The sequence below is a fragment of the Mercurialis annua genome, linkage group LG7 (assembly GCF_937616625.2).
Source record: "Mercurialis annua linkage group LG7, ddMerAnnu1.2, whole genome shotgun sequence".
Classification (NCBI taxonomy): domain Eukaryota; kingdom Viridiplantae; phylum Streptophyta; class Magnoliopsida; order Malpighiales; family Euphorbiaceae; genus Mercurialis; species Mercurialis annua.
Window position 1 is genome coordinate 36853136 of NC_065576.1, and position 19103 is coordinate 36872238.

At 32.7% G+C, this 19103-nt stretch overlaps 2 protein-coding genes across 2 annotated transcripts; one reads left to right on the forward strand and one right to left on the reverse strand.

The window, feature by feature from the left end:
• The first annotated feature begins 11027 nt into the window (after window positions 1-11027).
• On the forward strand, window positions 11028-13273 carry LOC126655734 (small ubiquitin-related modifier 1-like). The gene is made up of 3 exons (XM_050350014.2): window positions 11028-11219; window positions 12069-12218; window positions 13010-13273. Exons 1-3 carry the CDS (start codon window positions 11118-11120, stop codon window positions 13073-13075), a joined length of 318 nt encoding a protein of 105 aa, XP_050205971.1. The 5' UTR covers window positions 11028-11117; the 3' UTR covers window positions 13076-13273.
• Window positions 13274-13385: 112 nt separating this feature from the next.
• Window positions 13386-17771, reverse strand: LOC126655733 (ER lumen protein-retaining receptor-like). The gene is made up of 6 exons (XM_050350013.2): window positions 17411-17771; window positions 15985-16250; window positions 15713-15828; window positions 14480-14553; window positions 13715-13778; window positions 13386-13623 (listed from the first exon to the last, which is right to left on the reverse strand). The coding sequence occupies exons 1-6, from the start codon at window positions 17499-17501 to the stop codon at window positions 13587-13589; spliced, it is 648 nt and encodes a 215-aa protein (XP_050205970.1). The 5' UTR covers window positions 17502-17771; the 3' UTR covers window positions 13386-13586.
• Window positions 17772-19103: the final 1332 nt, after the last annotated feature.

The window sequence follows — 19103 nt, forward strand, 5'->3', positions numbered from 1 at the left end:
TTCATTTTGATTGTATATATTAACTGCTGTTATTGTTTTATATGCATTTTGATAGGCTACGTATTTAGTATATAATCCACGGCCCCAGATGTCGGTGAGATGTTTGAAACACTAACCGATGAATATAGTACCGCGAGGCCAGTTCGTACAGGGTACGGTAACTAGAGCCCGCGAGGTTTTGAAACAGTTAGTGTAAATGTATGATTATATGTTATATATGTATATTTGCTTCCGTTTGTTGATATTGTTTATTTTATATTATATTATATTTGCGAAAAATTAATTATGATTTTAGGCTTGCTACGGGTTCCGGAGCTACCACTCCCGTTCCCTAGCGCCGGTTGCGGCTCAATATTTTGGGTCGTGACAAACCCAAAGCATGGTTCGATAAACAATGTTTTGGGTTTCAACTTTATACTACAGATATATAGAAAATTCATAAAAAAATTATATAAAAAATTTCTTTATCTTTTTAAATTTTTTTAAAAGAAATTATATAAAAAAAACTTCCCTATCATTTAATAAGGGATGAAATAAAAAAAAATATTTAATGTTTTTTGCAATTTTTGTATAAAATAAATTGAGATTTTTAAAATGAGACGAAAGGAGTAATTATAATTATTAAAAGAATAAGCAATTCAATTTTCGCATTCTTCACAATTCTTATACAATTCTTACTTGTAATTAAATTTATCATTTAATTTAATATTTATAAAAATCAAAATAAAATATTTTTAAAATTATTTATTTATTTTAAAATATATTAAATACAAAAGTTAAATATTTTTTTGTTATTTTTTACTTTACAGAAGTTCAAGGAAATATCTTAAAATTATTTTATATTTTATTGTCTATAATACCAAATATACTTTGGAAATTTTATATTTTAAAAAATAGAATCTAATTATTATGCAACTTATTTTTTTTTATTTTAGAATTAGATATTGGATAATTATTTAGTTCAAACTGGATTAAATTGAAATTTTATTAAAAAACAAATAAACTCAACTGAAATTATAAACATGTAAAAAAATTAAACCAAATGAATCCAATTGACTCGATTACTTTATTCGTTTCAGTGTGATTTATACTAAAATATAAATCAAATGAAAAGTTAAAAATTGGGCAAAAGTCCAAAAATTGGAAGCCAACTGATCTTATGCTGTTTTTTTTAATAAAGGGTCAATTCACTCCCTCAACTTGGCACAAAATATCAAATAGGTCATTTTGAAGTGTTTTGGGTCAAACAGATTCGCAACTTGCATTTTGTTTTTCAAAAAAACTCCTCTGGTAGAAATTGTACAGAACGCGTTGAAGAGATCGCGTTATTTCTTTGTGTCTTTGAAATTGCGGGAAAAAACTAACACGTGTAGGGCTTGGATCCTTCATCATAACGTCTCTGAACAAAATAACACCAAATCAAAAAAAAACCCTTCATTTCTTCGATCATTCTCATCTGGTCTTGCTTTTCTCTAACCTAGATTAAAATTGGGAATTTTCAACTTCTATCAATTTAGGCAAAATTAATTGTGATCGTTACTTTTCAAGAGTGAAATATATCGCGCTAAAGGTAACCCAGATAAGATTAGCTGTGAAAGTGGAGCATTTGGATGCATTGAACGGCGCGTCCACTGTGAACTGATAAAATCAAAAAAACGTCTCTAGGTACGTTTTTCCTTTCGTTAATGTCTTCTTTACAAGAATGAGAGTTTTTTTATGGTGAGAGAGAGTTGTGTTGATTTTTTTAGTTTGTCGTTTTAGTAATTTTTGTTAATTTCTGTTTTTTCAATTTATTATGCCAGAATGGTGGAATATATGCATATTAAAGTATATTTGAAAATTAAGCATGGAGGAGTCTTTGTCTTTAATCCTGATTTTAGGTATACTGGGGGGAAGTACTTTAGGCAAGTGATTAGTGATTAGTGAATGCACATTTTAGGACTTCTAGAATGGATTAGGAAGGATGCCATGTCTAGGATTCATAAAAAGGGATGGAAAGTCAGAAATGGTACACTAATGTGAGTCCTAGTGCAGTGTTAATGCTTGAGAAAAATATGAATAGGGCTTGTAATGGCCATGTAGAGTTTAATGGTGATGCACAATATGAGATTTCAGAAGGGGAGGATAGGCACACAGTTAATATCAACACTAGAAGTTGCACATGTAGGCTTTGGGAATTAACTGGTATTCCCTGTCCACATGGCATTGGTGCCATATACCGTAGTGGAAGGAAATTGCTAGACCAGATTCATGATTTTTATGGGAAGGAAAAATACTTAGCTAGCTATGGGTTTGCAGTGATGCCAATAAAGGGAAAGGAAATGTGGCATGGGACAGGAAAAGAGCCCCTATTGCCACTGAAGCCCATCAAACATGCAGGTAGACCAAAAAGAGAAAGAAGAAAGGACCCAGAGGAGCCAAAACCATCAGGGAAAATGCCAAGGGCAGGAGGTGTAATGACTTGTGGGTACTGCCATAACAAGGGCCATAATGCATGGGGATGCAACAAGAAGAAGAATAGTATTCCAGTCACTGAACATGCATGGAAAAAGGGAAAACAGAAGAACCAACCTGATGAAGAAAGTAGAGATTATGTCCAAGAACAAGCAACAACAAAAGGACCAACATTTGCAAGTGAAGAGCCAACATCTGCAACTGAACCACCCAGGGTATGCTTCTCATTAATTTATTCAATTGTGCTGTGTATTTTTCATGGGGGTGAATTGATGCACATTTATGTACTTTCATTTTGCATGAATGGGAAAGGGGGCCTCTGCCAGGGATTAGCATTGGAAATTCAAATCAGAGAAGAAACACTGAAGCATCAACAATGTGGAGGGACAAAGGAAAGACACCTCTTCCTAATCGCAAATCCAAGAAAAACATGTCAAATTCAGTAGGAGCAGGACTTTGTAGGGATGACATAACATGAGAAGTTGAATTTGATGTAAGTGTGGTTTTTAACCCTGTTAAGTGTGATGTGTCAAAGTTATCTAATGTGTACTTATTGCATTGCAGCCTGGTCAACTAGGTGAGAAGCTACTAAATTCACAAAATCCATTCCTAAGGAGCTACAGACAAAGATACACCATAAAGTGAGCACTGTGCAATACGAGGGAAGACCTTACTATGGAAGATCCATGGCAACTGGACCTCAGTGGATGGGGAGTGAAAGCATCTCAACAATCCAACTAGAATTTGAGGTACAAAGAACGATATCAGACATACGTAGAAACAAGGGGGTTACTGTTGAGTCAGCTCCTAATCCACCATATATCAGCTTCTCCAATCCAACACCCCCTGCCTTTAATAGTGTATGCCCACAAGCTGTTAGTCACACATTCTTTGGTCAGTCTGTTTCACAGACTGATTCCAACTTTGTCACCACACCAGCTCCATTCTACATGCATCAATCCACTACTATTAGATCACAAGTTTCAAAGTCAGGCTCACATGTACCTGGAATGCAGCATATGCAAAATAATGGAGATACTGCACAAGCAAAGAAGCATAAGCCAACAAAAAGAGTGAATCCTCCTTTCAAGCAACCAACAGCCAAGCCAAATTGGAAGCTTTGATTGTTTATGTAGTAATTTAGTTATTATCACTTTTGGTGAAAACTGTTTGCCTGTGTGCACAATGATATTTATGTTATGCAGATACAATGTGCTTATATGCACCACATTTTGGGCAGTTTGGTAACAGGGTTATTTATAATGACTGTTAACCTTTTTGGGCAGTTTGTTAATAGGGTTCTTTGTAATGAATGTTAACCTTTTTCGGAAGTTTCACCTTTTTGTTAACTGTATTTTACCTTTTAGTTTGTTCTATATGTGCTGTTATTAAGAGCATATGATAACAAGAATCGCATTTGCTTGAACAAAGATATTGCATTTATAATCAACAATTCCATTAAATATTGCATTGCCACAAGCCTTTAGGCACTACTAATAACAACAACTAAAACAAAAAAAAGCATCATAACAATCCCAAAAGCACCAGCTACAAACCAGAATCTTCTTTTGTACATATCACCCTCTTCTCTTGCTAGTTTCACCATCAATTCAGATGACATTGTCACATCAGAATCATACCTCGGCTCTTCTCTATTTCGCATGCCATTGAAATCTCGATTCAGACTAACCAATTCTTCATTTTCATCTAGCAAATCATTGATAAGTTGCTTCGACCGAGCAGTATAAGCATCATCAACCCAATCAAAGAAACCACATCCAAACTCACCTTTTCTACACCCAAAAAACCTTCTGCCTGGGTTTTCTTTGGTGCAAGCTACCCAAATCGGCGCCTTCACATAAACCCCACAATGACAATAATGATCTCCTCCTTCATAGTTAAAATCAGGTTTATTGGTCTGCTGACGTCGAATGGAACGCGCCTGTTGGGTCGAGCTGAAGATCCTCGAGATGTGGAAAAAGATGACATCTTCAGTAAATAAGGAAGAAATTAGGGTTACAACTTAGACAATTTAGCTATAACGAATTAGGGATTTGAAAAACATAATTGATTGCATTCAATTAAAGATTTAGCAGTTAGGGATTTGAAAGGGGAAAAAATTAGGGTTCATAAACAAATTGGCGATGATATGGTCGTTATTATGATATGGTCGTTATTTTCTGAATATAAATAACTTTTTCTATTAAAAAATGAATTTAATTAAACGCGTGAGACACAGTTTTTAGGGGAGGGGTTTTTTTTTACCAAAAAACGCAAGTTGCGGGTCTGTTTGACCCAAAACGCTCCAAAATGATCTATTTAATATTTCATGCCAAGTTGAGGGGGTAAATTGACCCTTTATTCATTTTTTTTAATTGAAGTTCAGAAAATACAAAACTTCATACAGACATCCAACCCAATTCACACGTTTGCGATTTATTTTTGTGACAAATAGCCACATATGTCATAAGTAATGACAGGGACTCAGATCGGCTTCATAAAGAGAGTATAGTTCGGTCCATTCAACCAGTTTTACTCAAAATTTTAATTTTGTTAATTAATTAATTGAATATTAAATTAAAAAAATTATAATAACAAGTATATAAATAATAATATAATGTCATATTTAATTAAAAATAATTATTAAAATTTTATTACAAAACAATTAATTATAAATAATTAATATTTAAATAAAAATTGAGAGATAGTGTGATAAAAAAGGTGTATGATAGATTTGTATTAATGAGAAAATGTATAAGAGTAAGTATAGAAAATAGAGTGTGGAAAAAGATGTAAAGGGTCAATCCGGTTTTTAAATTTATAATTCAAGTCAAGTAACTCAGTCTCATTTATTATGATCGATTAAAAATATTATTTTATTTTTAGGGCGGTTAAAGACAATATTTATTTTTAGATCAATTAAGAAAAAATTCAAATCATTCCAATTCTTAAATTTGTTCATATTATACAATTATGCCCTTAATTGATTTAAAATATGAAATTTTATTTTTAATTAAAATAATTAAAATTGATTTATTTAATTTTGAATCATAAATTTAAAGACTAGATTGATTCTTTATTTGCGAAAAATTATATATGAAAAATATATAAAAGAGAGAAATGTGTGTGAGAGAGAGATTGAGTATGTGCTAGAGATGAATATGGGTCAAACCAAAATGAGTGTTAATTTGGTTCATATTTTCAAAAAACGGATTTTATTAGTTTTGGTTAAAAACTGAATATATTTTTGGTTCAACCTGAATTTGAATCAATTTTAAATAATATAACTTTGATAACTAATTGAATTAAATAAGTGATCGATTTTTGGTTAACTTAGTTTGACCGGCTGGTCAGATTTACAAACAATGGTCATAGACAGTACTGATTTTTTGCCCCAACATAATTGTCTATCTTATCATTTTTATACAATTTACAAAAATAAAATTAATATTTAAATTTTTTTATAAATTTATCTTCATTTTTTATTATATTCTTATTAAAAACGATGAGTAATTCTCTTTTTTGAGATAATGACAATAAATAATAGATTGTAAATAAGGAAAATTATAAAAATTAATTTTAAAGATTGTAATTTTATCAAAAATATACACATATTTTGGACAAAAAAAGTGCACAATTGTGAGCGGAGAGGGGTTTGAGAACCGCTCGTCCAGACTTATGGCTGATTTCGGATATGGCTAGTAAAAAATGGAGTCGCCACCTAGCTAAGTTAGGAGTCTTTTCTACCGACTAGACAGCCTCACACGCTTATGGGGGAGATCATCGTGCATCAGATCAAAGGACCGGGTTCGCTGGACACTACCAAAACTCGTGTACTTGACTTATCGATTACATTTCATTTACAAAGACATATCCGATATATCTCATATTATTTATACATGCAGTCCACAATAATGTGTTGGAAAGTAAACAAGTCTGAAAAGCTGGTAAATGGAAGATGAAAAACATGTGAAACGCGCATATGACTCGATCTAGACTGCCATGTGAGCATGTAGCAAATATTTCTAAACAAATATTTAATTCTGGGGTTTTTATTACATAAGACAGAGGTTGGTCTTTGTCATTTTGCATGCACAAAGTCTAAACTAGATGTCTAAGTGAGATTGCTTCTATTTTGATCATCCTGAATGCCTATATAACCTCTATTTACATTTTCATGACAGCCCTAAGATCTCTAGGTGATTTGCTGAATTTGGAGCTAATTAACGTGGTTAAGTTATTAAGCCCATCAATTTTGGATTTCGACATACATTCTGTAACACCCACATTTAAATTGCACATAGTTATGCTCATGCATTTCATTCATTTTGATGATTTAGAGTAAGTGTCATTCATAAGCATTTATATGAGCATTTAGATTTATCATTGATATTAAATTAAATGGAAATTATAGGGGTCTGATTAATGCAATAACCATTTAAAATGAATAAGAATTAGTATAAAAACAAACAAATATATTAAAACTAAATTGGAATGAAAGTACGTCGGTTAACTAGAATTTACTTGGTTATCACGAAACAAAATAAGCTATAAGGTTTAAGTTATACTTATGGGATATTTCAAGGATTATAAAGAGATATTAGCATTGACAAATAATTTTATAAAAATATTTCTATTTTAGTAAGATAATCTTTTACTATATGTTTAAAATCACCTTTTAACTTTGATTCTCCATACATCAAAAGAAAAAGAGAGAAGAAAGAGTAAAACATCGATGAAAACCTAAACCTAACTCTAGCAACAAGATCAATTACATTATAATTAAAGTTTGGATCAAGAAATAAGATAATTGATAAGTAATTTAAAGTATTTTGGTTGATTATGTAAGGGTTCATCATCTTTTTGCAAGAATTTTGCATATATCCGAAAATTTAATCTATATTATTTCTATCATACGTCGAGTTATATAACTTCAAATTGAATTATTCTTGATTTTACAGAGACTATAGCCAGTCGACTACAATTGTTATGCTTTGTGTTTCATCATTTTCAGCCGTAATCATGGCCTAATAGTCCACGCCATTTTATTGCTCTGTCTGCCAATACAGCCTGATAGGGTATCACTAAAACTTGAATAACTCATGGTGTAGATATCTAATTGAGTTGGTTCTTTTTGCTATCTCTTATAGACTCATATACCTATAACTCCACCGAAAGGTTTTGTAAAATTATGTTATATTGAAATGTATATCACCTTAAAGACATGGTATATGATCTAGCTACTATGCAGAGCTATGGTTGCAATCTTATTTACTTGTAAATTGATAAATTGAGTTATACATGTCCAAATGATACCAAGTTTAATTATACGGAATATGTAAGATGTTATATAGAACTTTTTAATTTTGACCAAAGATTAATTCTATCATTTGGATGGTGAATAAGAAGAGAACATTTAGTTGTACACTATGTTTAGACAGTTTAACCTTTGCATAATTTTCTTTATACTAATCCAATTGATGTACTTTCAATTGGAAATGAAACTAGACTCAATTATGCAGAACATATATCAATATTGTGCATAGATGATGTGTGTGTTAAAAATAATACTAATTGGAAGTCGGTATACGTAATCTGCCTTGTAAAAGGGGTGGTTACAAGTTTGTTTGTTTATGTAAATTATCAATATAGTTATATCTTGTGAATGAATTGAGATTATATATATGAATATGTACTTATAGACCAGAAGAAAATACGATGGATAAGTCAGGAACTTCATGGGTTTAAGACTTGTTGAATTGAGTAAGTGAATAGATAATGTTATACTTGATATATACGTTTGTTTGTAATTACAAGTGTAAGTTGATTTGAGATGTAAATGTGCTAGTGAATTATAGTTGAAATGTTGAAGTGAGTGATGTTTGGTTATGAGAATCATGTCATGCTTATATTAGTATATTCGATGAGAATTGAGAATAGTCGTTGGTTGCCTAAAATGGCGATTCGGGCCAACAACCTGAGATTAAGTTATTGGTTGCCTATAGGTGCGATTGAGGCCAATAAATCGTATGTTGGTTGGCTAGATGGCGATTTGGGTCAACATGTGAATTATGCGCATGATTGAATATCCTTTTGTAATCTTGATGTTGATTGGAATTGTGTGAATATGTTAGGCTTGAATTGACCATTGGATTGTGCTGTTGGTTATGATTATTGCTTATGTTGAATGGATAATCGCTTGAGTTATATTTTAGTTACTTGAAATGCTTATGAATGTGTATGTTTAGTATAAATATATCTATTTTCTTATTAAGTTGCAGGCCCACCCCTCTGCATTATTTTTCAGGATATAAAGAGTTGCATTGAGTCGGTATTTGCATTTTATAGACGTTTCAGGTGGGCCAATAGAGAATTCATTGCATGTGCATATTTTGAAGTGTTTATGTATATAAAATGAATACATGGATCGTTTGTACTAAGAGTTTTGTAGCATGTTGTGTACAAAGTGTTTTTAAAGTGAGATAGTATGGATGTATATGGATATGTTATAAGTTAAAACTTTTGTGTCGTTATGAAATATTATATTTCATGGTAGTATATCAAATGGAAGTTGTTGTGCTTGTATAACTTACGAGTAAATAATGTTTTAATTAAAAGAGTGTCACACATTCAAAGCAATAAACAATATAAACATGCACATTTACAGTTGATATACATGCAAGGTTAGATACTTTTAACCTTGAAGAACCGGAGTGTCTGACACTCGTATGGCGTCTCGTTGTTTGTGCGGTCGAAATTTGGATTTGGTCGGAGCACAAAAATTCTTCGTCTTGTTGATACGAGTCTACTAGTTTCAACCGGGGTTGATTCCGAGTTCAAATGAACCCGTAATCACATCTCGAAATTGCTGGTCTCTAGCAAGCTTGGGCTTTAGGGTATAATGTGACAGCCCACAGATCTGAAGTGACAGGACGATGCTAACTTGGACAGGTCTATTACAATACAAAATAATGTCCTACAAATAATTACAAATTTTTAGGCTCAAACAAGTATAATTCTGAGCTCAAACGAGTTCGGAAACACAAAAATACAATCTTAAATTGGAAAAAAAGTTTGGGAGGGGCTGGTGCTGAAGAACCATGTCGCCACTTGGAGTGGCATCTGTGCCACTTTATTGTGGCGGCGGCGCTAGGTTACGGTTGCGGAGGCGCCACCAAGAGCTGGTGTGTTCGTTGGTTAGGTAAAAAAAACGACGTGTTGAAACGACCGAAAAGCAGACAGAAACACACATAAATATTCTGGAAAATTATGGAATTGAAATATTGACTAAAACTGGTAAATGCATCCTAAAAACATGTTTTTATATCGATTCATGGAAATACAGTGAGTATGGCAATTCATGGAAAACATACTAAAAAGAAGCTACGCATGCATCCTAATCCATGGAATCTAACAATTCTAGTATATATGCAATAAAAAGTGACAAAGAATGATTTGGATCCTCAGAAGTACCGTTCTGATTCATTGGCTCGTTTTTTGACGATCCGGACTTAGAATCCAGCTTAGGATTGATAGACAGTAATGCATTCTTGACTGAATCAAAGCGTAGAAGCTTATTTGATTGACTGGAGTGTGTGGTGGTGGTGGTGGTAGGTTCTGCCAAACTTAGTATTTTTTAGGGTTTGTATTTTTGATAGTTATGTGTTAATTGTCGGGTTCGGTTCCCTGCTAGAGTTTTCTAAAGTTGTTTAAATAGGTCAGTTTAGGGTTACTAGGCGTTTCAATTAGGTAGTGTGCTAGTGTGTTTTGATTAATTTGAAATATAAATTAGGATAATTATTAAGTTAATTTTGTACTAAATTAGCTATGTCATAAAAAAATGTGGATAAATTGCTATTTTAGTCTTTGAAAATGTCTAAAAGGGCTTCCAGGGCCAATAGAGTTTTTTTATGGTCAATTTAACCCGTCAAATTTGCAAATTTGGCATAAACTTCTAAGACATTCTAATTAGTCCAACTTCTCAAACTTTTATTGACCCCTTTGGATTTTTATGCCTATTTCCGGCTAATTACGCTTCAGTCCCTCAAGTTCGTCACCGTGCACTGATCTAACCTGCTTGAATTCAAACATGCGGACCGTTAACTCATCACCCGAGCGAGTTTCTCTTAAAATTATCATTTAACTCTATCACTTTTTATCTGTTCGGAAAATAAATCCCATAACAATTATATTGAAACAAAGAAAATATTTGTTATAATTTATCATAGATGTAACTGAAAATGTTAATTTTTTATTTTTATACATATGACATTCTTTAATTATTACTATTTTTCAATTTTAAAGTATTTTGATTTTCCCTCCTCCATTACGGAATCCAAATTACAATTAACTGCAGATTATTCCTAAAAATCACATCCCACAGTCTCGCTTGTAAAAGTATCACCATTACTCGCCGCATAAGCAGGACACGTCATTATTTTGAGATTCTCCGTGTGGTCTTACTAAGTGAAATAACGAAATTGCCACTGAATCGTAACCAGCGCGAGTACCAAAATAAAAGGCATATTTATTCAACCATTAATGGCGTATATATAACGCACATAAATAGAAAATTTCAATTCCTCATTTGTGTTTAGTATTTGTACTGGCAGTGAAATAGAAACAGTGTAAACACTTAAACTAGAGTAGAATCGGTGATAAATATGTCTGCAACCGGTGACGGCGGAGGCGGTGGCGGTGGTCAGGAAGAAGACAAGAAGCCTGTGGATCAAACTGCTCATATTAATCTTAAAGTGAAGGGACAAGTATGTATGCCTGTGTTCGTTTTTGTTTTTGTTTTTGTCTGGTCTGGGTCTTGTTTATTTTTTGTTTTTGGTGAAAAAGATGGTGGCTTTAGGGTTTGCATTTAGAAATTGGATGTGGGTGCTTCTTATTTCTTGGTTTTGCATGCTAAAATTGAGTTGAGCTGCTGTTATTCTTCTTAGTTGATTGTGCTTTTTTAGGTTTTAGTTGTGGCATTTTGAATTGTTTTACTTTGTGTTTTCTCTCTTAAAGTGTGTAAAAGTTCTGTCCTTGGGTTATAATATGATTATTTTGGAGCTTAAAGTTTCAATCTTTACTTGTTTAGAAGCTAGGTAGCAAGAACAATTCATTTAATCACCATTTGGCTTTTCGGAAACTGTCTGAAACTAAGTGTTTTGGACACAACTTACTTTTAACATAGGAAAGCTTACAATAACACTGTTTTGCCGTGTCCGTGTCCAAGTGTCTCATTTCTTCTTATCCGTCTCCGTGATACCTAGTTTAGAAGTCATAAGACGGAATCTTGAATGAATTATGTTTTGGATTACGTTTTCATAGTTTTTGCGATCAGCAAATTGGTTGCTGCATATGATAGAAGATTAAGAAAATGTTAGATCTCAATTGAGTAGACTTTTCATGTTAACTTGCTTTAATAGATTTTTGACTGATACTGATTGTTTATTAGCATAATCAGACTTTTTTCGTCTTTGAAAATCATGAAAGAATTGCCTTTTCCTGTGCTTTCAAAGCTCTTGGAATGTTGGCAGTTGCTTGTTGTGGATGGTCGATTTTGCTGATAGTTTGTATTTGTTTATATAGCTTAATTCTTTGTTTGGTTGTTTTGTTTATAGGATGGCAATGAGGTGTTTTTCAGGATCAAGAGAAGCACGCAGCTGCGGAAACTAATGACTGCTTACTGTGATAGGCAATCAGTAGAATTCAACTCGATTGCTTTTCTGTTTGATGGCAGGAGGCTGCGTGCTGAACAGACTCCTGATGAGGTAAAATCATATTCTAATTTTACTGATTGGTTTATATCTTTACACTGTTCTTGGCTCTTAGCTTTGTTGTTTTAGCCTCGGTCACGTCTATCCCAACTCATTTCTGTTTTTTAATTTAAGAAAGACTTTATGAGATTGTATTGTTTGAAGAGATACACTATCAGTATGCCAATTGAATTGTTGCGTTGGTTGCCTTCCTATCAGACAATAAAAGTAGCAAAAGCATTGTACTTCAACTGTCAATTTAGATGTTAGAGCATCTCAAATTGTATTTTTTGAATTATAGAGCATCTTATACCTAAAGATTTAAACTTTTAATCTAAGTGTAATGAATTTTTTCATTTACAACTCTTTGTTTTGATATTTCTATAAACGTTAAATAATACTATCAATGTATTTATTTTTGTCTTTCTTTTGATTTTAATTCTCATCTTCTTATGTTGGAAAAAGAATAATTGTTATACTCTCAAAAAGTAAGTGATTAATATACTCTTAATTAATTACATACACGGTAGGGAGTGGATTTTGGCTCTTCATATGTGGAGGAATCGAACCGACTCATAATTAAATTTCTATAGTAAAGAGTTTATTATATTCTTAATTTATTGCTATATTCTTTTTAAACTAAGAATTCAAACTCTTTACTATAGAAATTTAATATAATTTGTTGGTTTATGGAGAGCCAAACTTGCTGCTCTATATATAAGTAATGACTAACTTTTCAAAATTCATTATTTAATTTATTAGAATCCAAACTCTTGATTATAAACTTGCTTGTGACTTGGTGACAGCTTGAGATGGAAGATGGAGATGAAATTGATGCTATGCTGCACCAAACTGGAGGTGGAGATGCATAGCTTGAGTGCACATTGACTAAGCCGATGAATACAACGGAGGTGGATTGAAATATTATTACCCTACTAGTTTATTTGGAAAAGCTGCTGTAAATGGAGATCAAACTCATGCAGACTGTACTCTGGTTTTCTATATATTTTGTTTCATCGACTTTGAACTTATTAATTTATCATCCTGAGATGCAATTTCAACTGGTTTAATCTGTTGTGCTTTAGCAAATTCAATAGGGGAAATGCCTATTTTGACAAGCTGTTTTTGTAATATGTGATTCATATCTATTTTCTAAGAATAACTCACAGGTGCTACAGCGTATGAAGAAAAATAACTAATAGTACAATATTCTGGCATAACTCAGCTACATAGGTAAAATCTGAATAAATGTAAATAAAGTAATGTTTCCTACTTTTCAAAGAATCTAAGCTATAATAATAAATCATTAGCATGAAACAAAACTAGATCTGCTATTGCTGTTGTTGATGAATCAAAACATCATTCTATCCTTCCCGGAATGACTCAGGCTGGTAACTGGAGCCTCTTGTTGTTTTTCCAGCTGCAGCACCAATTTCAATTTAAATGGTAAGTAATAAAGCATAGGCAAGGGCAATGAACCATCCTGCAAATTACTTGAACACGATCTTTACCTCTCAAAGTAGTAATAGAAGAAGTCTGCATACAGCAATGTCTGTACAAGCCCTGAAATCCAAGCTGCAGACAAATATAGAGATCATCAATGCCTAAATTATCCTGGAAATGGGAAAGAGAACTCCGGTTGCTTTAGATTAAATTTAGTATCATTTAAATAATGACCGTAGTGGGAATAGCCAAGGATTAAAAAAAAACATAAAAACAGTAGCGATGACAAGTAATTAACAACCAAAAAGGCTCATAAGAGAACAGTTGAATGAAGTTACAATGAATGACTGCCAGGGCTAGGATTCATCTACTTATCTAGAACACATATAATTGCATCCTTGATTGAGGAAAGTCGAGGAGTTGAACTTTTATTATTCATGACCTTAAACCAGACCATGATTAAGCCATCTTCAACAAATACCACATTACATGGGAATCAAGCAAGAACCTGCTACTGAGCCAAGCCTAAACATGCAAGTAGCAAATTTATGACCCTGTTTAAAGTCATATAACTAGAGAGCTAAAACATTCTGGATATTTCGCTACAACAAAACATTCCTGGTTTTCATTCCATTTGAAAGGGATTTATAAAAGCAGGACAGTCCTTGCTCAAACATACAACATAATAGCAGGATGCAGGATTAATATTTAAGATAAACACTCTAGCGTTAAAGAGCTAACTTGCTAGCATCATCATACACATGACTCTGGTAATTTGTTCATATATGTGCATGAGGCACACCCAAGGACACAGGAAACAGGAGTGTTATTACCTATCCAATGGACATAGTGTGGCTCAGTGAAGTAGCGATAGATCCAGTTCAGAATATAAAGACCTCGGTAGGCACTGCAGAAGATAAGGACAACTCAAATATATTATTCAGCATCTAATATCAAGAACGTAGCAACTCATCAACAAGACAACAACATTTGTTTTTCTTTTAGTGACGAGGACTCACTCCCCTGAGCCGAAGCCGAGGATCACTGTCAAACATCAGGATGCGGACCGCCCGCAAGCCCACATACCTGGAAAATCCGGGCTATAATAGTCAACAGCCCCAACCACTCCATTTTTTAGAAAGGGCGTAGCCGGGGTTTGAACCCGCGACCGTGGCGCCCAGATAGCTGAGACTTAAACCACTAGACCAAACCCGTGCGGGCAACAACATTTGTATTCCTACTAGCATAACAGCATAATGGTAACATTAAGTCAAATTCTAAGAAATCTAAAACTTGGAAATAAGTGAGACATATAAAGTACAGTAGTTTAACTAATTGTGACATCAACGAAATTGTTTTAGCAAAAATGAACCCCAAGTGAAGTACTCACATGACCATAATTTCAACATTAGATGATTCATATAACCCTTGAAATTTTAATTTTGTACTATTGGGCCCGCCAATTGAAATGGTTCTGCATTGAATTTTGAACTTACTAATGCGATAGTGAACATTCAGATGAAAACTAGCAATTTCATCAAAAAAGTAAAAATGAAAACTAGCAAAATTGGTGTTCAATTCAAACCAACAGCTATGTCAGTTAATACATGGTGTGACATTTTCACAAAAATTTCCTATTAAACTTTTTCAAACTTGAAATTCATGAATATTAATGAGAAAGAAATTCAAAGAGAATGTTATAGGGTTTTCCTTTTGTTAGAAAATTTTAAGTTGCTAAAAAAAATCCACAGATCACAAGGAAATCTATAATTTCATTTTTCTAAATGAAATTCAAGTTATTAATGTTTGAAGAGAATTAAAAACTTTAAGACCCATATCATTTTTCACATTATCTATTTGGAAGACTTGGTGATGATTGTATCACCAAATGTATCAATTCTGACTGATATTTTCAAGTTGTCAAAATCGGACCCAATAACAGAAACTGAGTAATCAATACATAAATTTCTTCAGATGGAGTCACTGGCAAAAACATTAGTATTCTATGACGTAAGCTATTGGTTTTCTTTCCATTTCAATTCGGAAAATGTAAAATGACAGCTTACCCAAGAAGAAATACATATTGCCCAGTCAAGTTGTCAATATTTTTAGTTTTCTGCAACAGAACAAGCTGAGGAAGTATGGCAACAGCTTCTAAATAGATGGAAAACGTCCACATGACCTGAACAGTTTTTTGTAAATCATGTAAGAAAGCCAAATCAGGCAAAATCTAAATTTTTTTAGTGAGTTCAGAAAAGATGTGTGAAACAAATTAAATAGCTTGCAACCAAAAAAAACCCTTTACAGGAAAAAAAGGGAAAATATAATGATAACAAACCTCTTTAAACATAAATTTCTCGTTCACAATAAGGGCCAAGAGGAAGCAAGGTAGTATAATAAAATGATGGCGGAAGGTGTCTTGAGCTCTATCATAAGACCTGCTGACAATTTTGTGGTTCCTTATGTACCAAACTATCAAAAATGAGCTTCCTAGAAATATTAGCTTCATGATAGTATTGTAAAAGGATATGAAATCCGTGAATATATCCAAGTAGCGAGTAGCAAAAACTAGAGCATAGAGTTCTTGAGTTTTCAAAGAAATTCCTGCATAAAGTACAGCATATTGAAATTTGAAACTCATGTGACACAAAAATAATTTGACAAGACACAATACCACTAAGAATAGTGCATGCAATAGGAATTGAAAGACGACTCATAATCAGAATTCTGGAAGCATAGCACAAAGTTCAGACCTTAGCCTGCTGATTATACATATTAATAAGAAAAAAAATGGGAATTTCAACTGCCAGATCCAATCCATTCTACTATAACACCAAGAAACAAGGAAATTATTGAGATTCTGAAATTAAGAAAAGGCTTAATTCAGCTAGATCATCATTTACCTACTTTGCCTTTTATTCAAATAGGGATAATCCAACTCTATATGAAATCTAAGGATCCAAAAACTATGTCTGGTAGATTAACCACTGAATTCAAGCTTTGAAATGTTAAAGTAGGCTCTGTCATATTATTTTAAAACCATCAGCTTTGAGTTTCATTTCAGTTCAAAAGAGAGCTTATAGGATTTTTTAAGATAAAAAACATCCACCCACTTGAATTCCATGTGGCTCGCTCGCTATTAAGGATAAGGCAACAGCCCTTAAAGGAATTGTTTCACTGCAACTGGTATAAGTAATGCAGCTGTTTAGTTATTGGATTCTATGTCAGCATGAGATACAAAGCACGGAAGAAAAACCTCTCCTATTTACTTATGTCAACTGGTATAAGTAATGCAGAGTTCAATTACAAGATCACGTTACATTATCTAATCGCAACTGACAACTACAATCTTAAATTACCTTGAAATACTAACATTCTTTATCGTGTCGTCCTAGCACTTACGTTGGTTAATTCAATAACCTAGAATTACATTCTAGAATAATAGAGTGAAATTACTGAATCATAATACTATAGTACTTAAAATTCAAATACTACTAGCTATACTAGTACCTACAGGATTAATGAAGTTAAATGTTGATTCATTGCCCCAGTAAATTATAGTCTTAAACAACTTCAAAAACTAATTATCAATTCCAAATTTATAATTAATTGAACCTCAATAACAATGAACTGATTCCTAATTTCCACTCACATGTTAAAAATAATGAAATTGACATCTCATGATTCCTAAAACACAAGATTCCCACATTAACTGAACATTATATTCAACATTTAAAAATAAAATAGGGAGTAAGAGAGAGTACCAGCGCAAGATTTGATGGTGTGGATCTTAAGGAGCAAGACTAGAACGCTAGCGAGGTGAGTCATATCACCCGCTAACCTAAATATATTCATTGATGATCTATTCAATTAACGAAATGAATCAAATACAGTAAATTTAATCAAAAATGTGTTCTAATTTGCTTGTTGGCTGATCAGAATTGCAGAGATTTTACGGGAACCGGTGAACGGCGTGTCTACGCAAAAGAGAACAGCGTGAGCAGCAAGGTTAGTCAGATCTCACACCACTTTGTTGAATTTCGAGTGTGTTCTTCTGCTGTAGATTTTGCCATTATACATTTCTAGCCAATAACACTTTGCAATGTCACCATAGTGACTGCTCGTTTTAAACTTCCTCTCCTGTTTTCTTAATATTTTAATAAATATTTTACATTTAAATAGTTATTTAACTATTTATTTTGTATCCTCGTGAACCTTCCGTGGATAAAATTCGGAACGTATAACCAAACGCGAATGCCGTCGTTAAATATTTAAAGTTTAACTTAATTAAAAAATTTATACTATTATCTTTTATTTCATTTCGTCTTTAATATATATTTTGCATTTAAATAGCTCCTTAACTATGCATTTTATATATAAATGATTTTTTTGTTAACGAAATTTGAAGCATGTAACAATTTTTTTGTAACTTGTTAACTTGTTAAGGTTAATTTTATCTTGAGACCCAGAAACTTTCACCATTTTGGTTTTGTTTTTCCTTTTAAAAGTTTTATATTCATTAGGTCTTTATATTTCATCGATTTGATTTGATAGGTCTGTTTTTTAGACGGAATTTGTACACGTGTGTTTGGTTTCTATTACCATTGCCACATGGAAAATAATAAAGCGGATTTAGGTAAATGAGTTAATCTTTTAATAAGCCCCTCTATTTTCAAATTTTGTTTATCTGGTCCATTTTGCAGTTCGGACTCACATGTGTTTCGCGACGAGTGTAGTGCATACTCTTTATCCATCCTAAATAAGACTTAAAAAATCAAAATAAATTAAATATTGGAACTAGATAAAAATAATATTTTAGAAAATAACCAGATAAACAAAATAGTGAAACTATGAGGGCTTTGAGATGGAGTTGCCCAATATTAATATATCATAACTATATATGTCATTAATAGACTTGTGAAATTACGCTTAAGATAATTCAGATATCTTTTTGGTAAGGGTATGAGTCATAAAAATGAATTTAGATATTTAGGCTAGAGTTAGGAGTATCAAAATGGGTTGGTGGTCGTGTTTGTATCATATCGATCCATTGTGTTTTTACGATTAAGGTTGACACAAACACATTAATTTAACTAATTCTGTCAAAAAAATTAACTCAAACACGACACAATTTAAAATGGATAAGACGACATGCATATCTAACATGTTGTTTACACCAGTCCAAAAAATAAACTTTAAGACAATGGGCTGCCAGTTAGAATGGAGCATAGCGGGCTGAATTGGGATTGGGCCCACAATAGCCATTTTTATTATTGTTTTTTTATTAGCCGAGTAAAAGACTTTTAGTCTTATCAGGTTAGAATTTAGTTAAGTCATTGAGTCTTAGTTGTTTTCTTTTTCCTATTATTAGGGGATTTGTCCCTATAAATAGTTATTTTTTCAGATTAATAAAGGCACAACACAAATCAATCAACAAAAACACAATCTCAAAGCCCT

Excerpts from the sequence above, each read along its gene's own strand:
- LOC126655734 (XM_050350014.2), top strand. The coding sequence starts at position 11,118 with ATGTCTGCAACCGGTGACGGCGGAGGCGGTGGCGGTGGTCAGGAAGAA. Across the intron at positions 11,220-12,068 it reads ATCTTAAAGTGAAGGGACAA|GATGGCAATGAGGTGTTTTT; the intron begins GTATGTATGCCT and ends TTTTGTTTATAG. Across the intron at positions 12,219-13,009 it reads CTGAACAGACTCCTGATGAG|CTTGAGATGGAAGATGGAGA; the intron begins GTAAAATCATAT and ends ACTTGGTGACAG.
- LOC126655733 (XM_050350013.2), bottom strand. The coding sequence starts at position 17,501 with ATGAATATATTTAGGTTAGCGGGTGATATGACTCACCTCGCTAGCGTT. Across the intron at positions 16,251-17,410 it reads CACCATCAAATCTTGCGCTG|GAATTTCTTTGAAAACTCAA; the intron begins GTACTCTCTCTT and ends TACTTTATGCAG. Across the intron at positions 13,779-14,479 it reads ACACTATGTCCATTGGATAG|CTTGGATTTCAGGGCTTGTA; the intron begins GTAATAACACTC and ends ATTTGTCTGCAG.